This window comes from Gopherus evgoodei, chromosome 21 (genome assembly GCF_007399415.2).
Source record: "Gopherus evgoodei ecotype Sinaloan lineage chromosome 21, rGopEvg1_v1.p, whole genome shotgun sequence".
Taxonomy (NCBI): domain Eukaryota; kingdom Metazoa; phylum Chordata; order Testudines; family Testudinidae; genus Gopherus; species Gopherus evgoodei.
Genome location: NC_044342.1, coordinates 1,339,276 through 1,349,936, shown reverse-complemented (window position 1 = coordinate 1,349,936; position 10,661 = coordinate 1,339,276). Strand labels below are relative to the sequence as shown.

At 49.0% G+C, this 10,661-nt stretch overlaps 1 protein-coding gene across 1 annotated transcript; it reads left to right on the top strand.

Moving 5' to 3' along the window:
• Positions 1-7,938: 7,938 nt before the first annotated feature.
• LOC115638369 (granzyme B-like) lies at positions 7,939-10,256 on the top strand. The gene is made up of 5 exons (XM_030539963.1): positions 7,939-8,002; positions 8,342-8,489; positions 9,291-9,426; positions 9,515-9,784; positions 10,071-10,256. Exons 1-5 carry the CDS (start codon positions 7,939-7,941, stop codon positions 10,254-10,256), a joined length of 804 nt encoding a protein of 267 aa, XP_030395823.1.
• The last annotated feature ends 405 nt before the right edge of the window (positions 10,257-10,661 follow it).

The following is a 10,661-nucleotide window of genomic DNA, read 5'->3' as shown; positions in this document are numbered from 1 at the left end:
CAGGCAGGACTAACTGTTAAGGCCAAAAAGTGTCAAATAGGCCAAAACAGAGTGACTTACCTGGGGCACCAGGTGGGTCGAGGAACCATAAACCCCCTACAGGCCAAAGTGGATGCTATCCAAAAGTGGCCTGTCCCAAGGTCAAAGAAACAGGTCCAATCCTTCTTAGGCTTGGCCGGATACTACAGGCGATTTGTACCACACTACAGCCAAATCGCTGCCCCATTGACCGACCTGACCAAAAGGCCCAGCCAAATGCAGTTAAGTGGACTGATGAGTGTCAAAAGGCCTTTACCCAACTTAAGGCAACACTCATGTCTGACCCTGTACTCAGGGCCCCGGATTTTGACAAGCCATTCCTAGTAACCACAGATGCATCTGAGCGTGGTATAGGAGCAGTGCTCATGCAGGAAGCAACAGATCACAACTTCCATCCTGTCGTGTTCCTCAGCAAGAAACTGTCTGAGAGGGAAAGTCACTGGTCAGTCAGTGAAAAGGAATGCTATGCCATTGTGTACGCCCTGGAAAAGCTACGCCCATATGTTTGGGGACGGCGGTTCCAACTACAAACTGACCATGCTGCACTAAAGTGGCTTCATACTGCCAAGGGGAACAACAAGAAACTTCTTCGTTGGAGTTTAGCTCTCCAAGATTTTGATTTTGAAATTCAACACATCACAGGAGCTTCTAACAAAGTTGCTGATGCACTCTCCCGTGAGAGTTTCCCAGAATCCAGTAGTTAAAAAGTGTTCTTAAAATGTAAAAGTCTGTTAGTTATATACTTAGTAGTATATGTAAAGGTGCATGTGTTGTATTAACCTGTTTATTTTCAAGTTCTAGAAGGAAATTGCCGCCAGTGAGCTTCCCCACTGTCTGCAATTTGGGGGGCGTGTCATAAACAGATAGCTAAGGGTTAATGTCTCTTTCACCTGAAACACCTGACCAGAGAACCAATCAGGAAACCGGATTTTTTCAACTTTGGGTGGAGGGAATTGTGTGTCTGGGGTCTTTGTTTTCTCTCTGCCTGCTGTCTCTGAGCTTTGGAGAAGTAGTTTCTACTTTCTAGTCTTCTGTTTCTAAGTGTAAGGACAAAGAGATCAGATAGTAAGTTATATGGTTTCTTTTCTTTGGTATTTGCATGAATATAAGTGCTGGAGTGCTTTGATTTGTATTCTTTTGAATAAGGCTGTTTATTCAATATTCTTTTAAGCAATTGACCCTGTATTGTATCATCTTAATACAGAGAGAACATTTGTATTTTTTCTTTCTTTTTTATATAAAACTTTCTTTTAAGACCTGTTGGAGTTTTTCTTTACTTCAGGGAAATTGAGTCTGTACTCACCAGGGAATTGGTGGGAGGAAGAGATCGGGGAGATCTCTGTGTGTGTGTTGAATTGGCTAGCCTGATTTTGCATTCCCTCTGGGTGAAGAGGAAAGTACTTTTTGTTCCAGGATTGGGAACAGAGAGGGGAAGCCACTCTGTGTAGTTTCACAGAGCTTGTGTCTGGGTATCTCTCCAGGAGTACCTGGAGGGGGGAAGGGAAAAAAGGATTATTTCCCTTTGTTGTGAGACTCAAGGGATTTGGGTCTTGGGGTCCCCAGGGAAGGTTCTTCAGGGGGACCAGAGTGCCCCAAAACACTCTAAATTTTTGGGTGGTGGCAGCAAGTACCAGGTCCAAGCTGGTAACTAAGCTTGGAGGTTTTCATGCTAACCCCCATATTTTGGACGCTAAGGTCCAAATCTGGGACTAAGGTTATAACAGAGCCTCCAAACCCAGAATAGCCACTGCATCTGCTAGGGCCAAGAGGGAATTAATTCCTACAGGTGAAGGCTGGGCTGGTGGTTAAGGTACTAGGCTGGGACCTGGGACACCTGGGTTCAGTGATTTCATGCAGAATGCCATACTCCTGGGGGAATTCTGTGCACAATATTTCAAAATTCTGCATATTTTCTTTGTCACAGTAACAAAATAGAACCACACCAGTTTCAATTACGTGGTAATTTATTTCAAAATATGTGGCAGGATGTATGTCTGTAACAATACAGAGACACAAAAATTGTCCCCCAGCAGTAGAGCGTTAAAGAAACCCCGACAACCCAGTTCCTGTTTCTCTGCACGCCCCAGAACCCAGCCCCTCAGCCCAGACAACCACATCCCCTCCTGCCAAAGTCCAGCTGCGTGGCACCATCCACCCCCAGATTTCAGCCATAGACCCCCCCCAGCCCAATCACCCCCACCCTCTCCCCCTCAACGCCCAGGGGTCCAGAGGGAGAGACAGCCTGATGCTGGGTACGGGGCTTGTATGGAGTTTCCTGCCTGCTGCTACCATCCTCCAGGGGGTGCTGAGAACTGCAGCGGCGGGAGCGCTCCAGCTCCCTCTCCCTCCCCATGGCAGTGTCCTATATGTGCAAGCTGCCCTTTGCGGGGTCCAGCGGCCCCTTGTGGAAGCCAGCAGCTTTGCAGCTCATTTCTGTCAGGGCGGTTGTGGGGGGCAGGGGGAGAAAATTCTGTGCAAACAACATTAATTTCTGTGAAATTGTGCATTGCATAGTGCCGCAGAATTCCCACAGGAGTAAGAATAAGGATCTGGTGAGTGCCAGGGGGGAATTACCCCCTCAGGGCTGGAAGAGTCCCTGCCTGCTGGCATAGAGATGCAAAGGAAATTCCAAGAATAAAAGCAGCCTAAGCAATCAGCTGTCCTGACTCCAGAGGGGCAACTTCCGGGACAAAAGTGGGACAGAGTTGAAACGATTCAAGTGACAAAAAATAGAACTGCCTCTTGTCATCTTCATCCATCCATCTATCTATCCCCATCCATTGATCAATCCTGTCCTGATCTATCTCTCTGTCCAATTCCCATCCATCCATCTATCCCAGCCATCTATCTATACGCACGTCCATTCATCCATCTATTTGTCTATCAATCCCCACCCCCATCCATCTATCCCCATCTATCTATCAATCCCCACCCACACCTCTATTCATCTATCCCATATCCATATCTGTCCGCCTGGGTCTCGCCATGCTGCCATCCACCTATCCCCATACACACACACGCCTATCTCTATCAATCTCTATGTACTTCTCTCCCCTCTGCCCCCACCATGCGATGTCAGAACCAGGTTTCATCTCTCAGTGGGAACTGGCTGGCTCAGGCAGGTTAAGAATTAGACACATTATTTCCCCACCCTCATTGAGGGGCTGGTGGGAAATGATGCTATTACAGATGGGGAGAAGGGTCTGGTCTCTCTGATCCACATCCCTCCTCCCAGCTCACACCCACACTCAGGGCAGAGGACAGTGGAGAAGGATTTATAGCTTCAGAGATTCCCAGGCCAGAAGGGACCTTTGTGATCATCTAGGCTGAGCTCCTGTATCACACAGGGCAGAGACCTGCCTCACAATGATCCTAGAGAAGATCTGTTCAACAAACATCCAACCTTGATTTAAAAATTGCCAGTGATGGAGAATCCACCACAACTCTTTGTAAATTGTTCCAATGGTTAATTACTCTCACTCTTAAAAATGTTACGCCTTATTTCCAGTCTGGTTTTGTCTGACTTCAACCTCCTGCCATTGGATCATGTTAGACCTTTCTCTGCTAGACTGAAGAGCCCTGAATAATATTTGTTGCCCATGTAGATAATTATAGCATGTCATCAAGGAACCTGGTATCCTTCTCTTTATTAAGAGGGTTCCTTGAGTCTACCACTGTAAGGCCGGTTTTCTAATTCATTAATCATTCTCATGGCTCTTCTTTGAACCCTCTCCAATTTTTCAACATCCTCTTTGATTTGTGGGCCCCAGACGTGGATACAGGATTCCAGCAACAGTTGCACCAGTGCCACATAAAGAGGTAAAATAATCTCTCTGCTTCTGCTCTAGATTCCCCTGTTTATGCATCCCAAGATCACATTAGCCCTTTAGGCCACAGTATCTCACTGGGAGCTCATGTTCAGCTGACTATTCACCAAGACCCCCACAACTTTTTCCAAGTCACTTCTTCCCAGGCTAGAGTCCCTCATCCTATAAGTATCATCAATAATCTTTCTTCCTACATGTATACATTTATGTTTAGCCATATTAAAACACTTTTTATTGTCTTGCACCCAGTTTGCCAAGAAACTCAGATGGCTCTGTACCAGAGACCTATCCTCTTCATTATTTACCACTCCCCCAATTTTTGTGTCATCTGCAAACTTGATCAGTGAGGATGTTATGTTTTCTTCCAAGTCACTGAAAAAAAGTTAAATAGCACAGGGCCAAGAACAGATCCCAGCAGGACCTCACTAGAAACACTCCTTCAATGATGATTTCCATTTACAATTACATCTAGAGACCTGGCAGTGAGCCAGCTTTTTTATCCATTTCACATGTGCCATCTTAATTGTCTATCCTAGTTTTCAGTTAAAATGCAGGGTACCAAGTGAAACACCTTACAAAAGTCGATGTGCATAAATCAGCACGATTACCTTTGCCAGGGGCTCTTTACATTACCCTCTTTTAGTTCCTTATTCATTGAGTCCCGTAGCAGCCACTCTGTGTTCCTTGGGATCGATATCAGACTGACAGGCCTGTCACTACCTGGGTTGTCCTGTTCACCCTTTTTAAATATTGACTCAGCATTAGCTTTCTTCCAGGCTTCTGGAACTTCCCCAGTGCTCTCTGACTTCCTGAAAATTTGCAGCCCCAGAGAGCATCCAATTCAAACAGACACATTCTACTCATTGTACAGATGGGGAAACTGAGACCAACGGAGATTGTTTCAAATCCTGCCTAAGGGGTTTGGGTCTCCATCGGTGATCCATGAAAATCCCTGCCTACTGGGATCCTGGGCACAGCTTGAAGATAGTTAAGGGTTAATGTCTCTTTTACCTGTAAAGGGTTAAGAAACTCAGTGAACCTGGCTGACAGCTGACCAGAGGACCGATGGTGGGACAAGATACTTTCAAATCTCGGTGGAGGGAAGTCTTTGTTTGTGTTGTTTGTTTTATTCTTTGTTCTCTCTTGGGCTAAGAGGGGCCAGACATGCAACCAGGTTTCTCCAATCTTTCTGAAACAGTCTCTCGTGTTCAAAATAGTAAGTACTAGCTAGAAGGTGGATTAGTCTTTTGTTTGTTTTCTTTATTTGCAAATGTGTATTTTGCTGGAAGGATATTTTACCTCTGTTTGCTGTAACTTGTACTTAGGCTAGCGGGGAGGGAGTCCCTCTAGTCTACGATAGCTGAAGACCTTGTAAACATTTTCCATCCTGGTTTTACAGAGATAGTTTTTATTTTTTCTTTCTTTAATTAAAAGCTTTCTTTTTTAAGAACCAGATTGATTTTTTCCTTGTGTAAGACCCAAGGGGATTGGGTCTGAACTCACCACGGAGTGGTGGGGGGAAAGAAAGGGGAGGGAAAGGTTAATTCCTCTCTGTTTTAAAATTCAAGGAGTTTGGATCAAAGTAATCTGTCAGGGTTACCCAGGGAGGGGAAAGTCTGGGAGGGGGAAAAGGAGGGGGAATGGTTTATTTCCCCTTGTTTTAAAACCCAAGGGGTTTGGGTCTTGGGACCCCCAGGGAAGGTTTTGGGGGACAGGAAGTGTACCAAAACACTATATTTTTGGTTGGTGGCAGCGCTATCAAATCTAAGCTAGGAATTAACTTTAGAAGGGTACATGCAGGTCCCCACTTTCTGGACGCTAAAGTTCAAAGTGGGAATAATACCTTGACAGAGACCAACAGAGATTGTTTCAAATCCTGCCTAAGGGGTTTGGGTGCCCATCAGTGATCCATGAAAATCCCTGCCTACCTAGATCCTGGGCAGAGCTGGGAAGAGGTTCCAGATTTCTTGGGTCCCTAATATCTAACCTCCTTGCAGCAGATTGAGCCCATTACTTCTTGTCCTGCCTTCAGCGGACATGGAGAACAAATGACCCACATCCGCTTTATAACAGCCCTTCATATATTTGAGGACTGTTCTCAGGTCCCACCACCTCTTGGCACCTCTAAGAGGCAACACTTCCCAACTTGCAAGCACAGAGTCTGAGTGTAGAAAAGAAACTTTTAATGAAAGGAAGGATGTGACCTGACATTAATTAAAGAAAATGCCACAAGCAGGATTCAGAATCATAAAACTGTGATCAGGACACCCTACCCATGAGTGTGTTGGGCAGTGTCTTCTGCCTCTACAACCAGAAGTTCCTTTACTGTGCCCTGTCTGCTTCCTCACCACACCCCACTCACAGTGGTTGTCCTTGGTCAGTGAGGACCCAGGGTTCAGAGGTGCATCTGTATGAGTTCACCTCCCACTTGGGGAAAAAGGCTCCTTGTTTGCTCTGCCATCTAAGTGCTGGGTCTGTCTGGCTGCAATCCCAGCCACTGTTCCACTCCTCTGGCTGCTTTGCCAGTTTCCACCCTCACTGGCCGCTTGCTTGTTGCTCTCACCAGCTACCTTCTTGCTGGTCACCTTCTACTGCCACTTGCCTCTCTGCTGTGACCTCTGCAGCTCAGTCTCTTGAGGTTCCACCCAACACTTAGTGGCTGTCAGCTCTTAATGGGGGAAACTGAAGCAGGCTGGGCAGAAACACTGCCCCACCACAAGTGATTTCAGCTCTAGTGAACACTTAACAAAAGATTCCTAAGGGAGCCTATTTAGCTCTATCTTTGAAGAGTTGGGAAGAACAGATTAAATCAGACTAGACATCCTGGAAGGGACACCTGTCCCCACCCCCTATAACTGTCACAGGGGTCTGGCCTTTGAGCCCCTGGGTTAGTGAGTTCCTTTCAGCTGAGGGTGACCCCCTCAAGCAGGACAGGCTAAGAACAGTTCTGCTCCCTTTCCTCATACAGTAAAGATAACAACACTGAAAACAACATTTCACTACCCCTGCATTCAGAACTAAAATTATTTGAAACCCAACACCAGGCAAAATTGATCATTTTGAGCAACACAACTTCTGTCAGCCAGATACCTAAGCAGAGTAGGTGTGTTCATGTAAATACACTTTGTTCCTGAAGTCTCTCTCCCCTCCCAGCCAACTGTCAGGGGTGAGCTCATTCAGACCCTGCTTATACAGCTATCAAAGTTAGGCTGACTGGTCTACAATTCCCTGAGTCCTCTTTGTTCCCCTTTTTAAAAAGAAATACTATGTTCACTCTTCTCCAGCCCTCTGGGACCTTGCCTGTCTGCCAGAGGTTTTTGAAGATAATTGCTAACCATTCTGAGATCTCTTCAGCTAGTTCTTTAAGTATTCTAGGAGGAATGACATCAGGTGCTGCTAAGATGAATACATCTAACTTATCTAAATATTCTTTAACCTGTTCTTACCCTATTTTGGCTTGTGTTCCCTCCCCCTTGCTAATATTAATTGCACAGAGTATCTGGACTAGTGGTTACAGCAGGGGGCTAGGAGCCAGATCTGTCATTATTGTTCTGCTGGAGCACAGTCATAGCTCCCAGCTGTAGCGTCACAGAGCCTGCCACATCCCCTTTGCATGAAACCCTCCTGCTACGGTTGGGGTTATCAGGGCTGAGGGCTGGTCTGCCCAGCCCCAGCCTGCTCACAGCTGAGCCACTGTGAGAAAGATCAAATGGCCATATTCTCACCCGCTACTGAGATCAGACAGTGTGAGCCACAGACCCTGCCACAAAGACACAGGCAGGGACTAGGTGAGTAAGAGCCCCAGTTGTGAGCCAGCACCTGGAGCAACCCTGGATCCTGATAGACCCATCCCCATGGGGGTCTTCTCTGTCCAGTGGTACATCACTGACTCACAGACTGTCCTTCCCCCGAGCCCATGTGGTTGATGTGGTTGGAAATTGAGATGCATGAGTCCCACATTCAGAGAGTGTGTGGGCGACTCTAAGGTTTCCTCCCTTCCATCTTCCCCCAGCTGAGTCTATAAAGCCCCCAGGCCTGAGGCCAATGCATCGTCCCTGCACTGACTTTGAACATGCAGCTCCAGATCTTGCTCTTGCTCCCCATGGCCTTTCTCCTGTCCCCTGGGGCTCAGGCTGGTGAGTATGGCTGGCAGTGGGGCCCCCTGGGGCTTTGGGGGCAAATGGGGGGTCTGAGGGATGGGGGCACTGTGGTTGGTGTCTAGGGACCCACTGGAGTGAATGGGCTGAGGGTGGGTGGTGGTGTTCTCAACATCTGGATCAATGCAGAGCTGGACAGCAGCTGCTGGGGCTGCATCCAATGGACCTCAGTCCCAATGGGTGCCAGGTGAGGGCTGGGCAGTTGGGCACATCTGGGGAGTGGGGTTGCCAGCACTGGGGGTGACAAAGCTACTTCTGCTGGAATGTGCCATGTGAGCCTGCTCTGATCCCTCATCTCATCTCTCCCTGGGGTTGCAGAGGAGATCATCGGGGGCTGGGTAGCCAAGCCGCATTCCCGCCCCTACATGGCATATCTCAAGAGAAAAACCTGCAAGGGTGAAGAGACATGTGGGGGGTTCCTGGTGCAGGAGGATTTTGTGCTGACAGCCGCCCACTGCGCCGATGGGTAAGAGCCTGTCTCTGTGCTCCAGTGTCTCCCTGACCCAGGACCCAGCTGTGCAGGGATCCAACTGTGCAGGAATCCAGCCGTGCAGCACTCTCAGCTGTGCAGCACCCTGGGATGTTCAGAGATTTAGCAGCGCAGCATCCATCCAGCTGTTCAGGGACACAGCCATGCAGCATCAATTGGGCTGTGCAGGGCTCCTTTTGCGCAGGGATCCAAGTGTGCAGCAGACCCTGCCGCCCCTTACTTTAATGTTTATCTGTGTGAAAGGAAAACAGAAGACTAACAACCTTCAGACCAATAACTGGATCATTCATATCTGTAATTTAACACATTACAATTAATTTAATTTGTTCGATATCAGTTAAGTCGTTATTTAGTATCTGCATCATAATGGCATTTGAGGGCAGGTCTCCAGCCTGTGTTCTTCAGGAGGGAAGACCAGACAATCGCATGGTCCCTCTTGGCCTTGGAATCTAGGAAACGTGAGGAGCTGACCGAGATCAGGGCCCTCATTGTGCCGGGTGCTGCACAGACCTCAACCAAGATCAGGGCCCCGTTGTGCCAGGTACTGCACAGACCCCGACTGAGATGGGTGACCTAAGAGTAAGAGAAAGAGACAGTTGACAATAGTTCTGGGGGAGCAACCCCACACTGAGCCCCTGCCCCACTCCCTGCAGCATGGCACCCCCTACTGAGCCCCCCGCCCTACCCACTGCAGCACGGTACTCCCTAGCACCACACAGGGGTTAGCACTGCCTCCAAGGACCTCCAGTTCTAGCCCAATCTCCATCTGGCTTCCAGGGACATCACCGTGCTCCTTGGAGCCCACAACGTCCGTCGGGATGAGGAGACCCAACAACAAGTCTCTGTGCGGCGGAAAATCCCCCATCCCAGATACAACGAGACGAGTTTTGAGAATGACCTGATGCTGCTGCAGGTACCTGCCCCCGCAGCCCCTAGTGCCCACCCCAGCCTGGCTCCCATCCGGGAAGAGTTCCGACCCCTCTGCCCTCCCCCCATTGCAGCTGGCGGAGCTGGCGGAGCTGACCGACGCCGTATACACCATCCCGCTGCCCCAGGCTGGCCGCACTGTTGATCCAGGGTCTGTGTGCAGCGTGGCAGGTTGGGGCAGGACCAGCCTCAACTCTATGCGAACAAGCAACATCCTCCATGAGGTGGACTTAGAGGTGATGTCAGACAAGACCTGCCAGGAGGATGGGCTGCTCCAACACTACTACAAGCCCTTGAAGATGATGTGTGTGGGGGACCCTGCCGAGGACAAGGCCTCGTTCTCGGTAAATGCCCAGTCCCTGGGTGGTGGCTGGGCTGGGAGCTTCCCCAGGAGGCCAAGGGAGTTAGCGGATCAGTTAGGGTGACATTCAACGGGAAACACTGAGACTGGAATCTGTCTGTCTGTCCATCCCCATACTCTGTCTGTCTGTCTATCTAGCTAGCTAGCTAGCTAGCTAGCCAGGTGGAGCAGTGGGGGAGTGCAATCCCTGCTATAGAGTAGCTCAGAGAGGACAGATCAATGCTGTGCTTTGAGCTTGTATTCACCCTCTACCTGCTTTGATTTCTCAGGGTGACTCCGGGGGTCCCCTGGTGTGTGACAGGACAGCCCAAGGCATCGTATCCTTTGGCAAAAGAAATGGGTCCCCCCCGAGGGTGTTCACCAGGGTCTCCGGATACATCCCCTGGATCAAGAAAACAATGAGGGGTCTGAACAGCCCAGGGTCCCACGCTGAAAGCCCTGCATCCCTTCACTGATGGGGGCAGAATTGGGTTTGGGGAGTTCTGAGTATGAAGGATTCACCCCCACCCAGAATGGTGGTGCCAAGCCCAGAGGGTGCTTGAACAAAAACCCAGCTTCTTACTCCCTCCACGTAATAAAATCCTACATGAGAAGAGACTCTTTGGGGGATCCTTGTCTGTTTGTATTTTGGCGCCCCCCTGAGGGTGAGTGCCCTGCACTGCTGTCCTGGATTCCTGGGTCCCATCCCATGGTCCAGTCTCTGCCTCCCAGGGAATGGGATCTCTGGGGCCTCCCTAAGAGTGAGTGCCCTGAACTGCTGTTCCGGACACCTGGGTCCCAATCTCTGTACAGCATTTTCCTTGCATCATCCATAGCACCAATTCTGCCTGACTCCCTGCCACCAATTTTAAAAGGCAGGA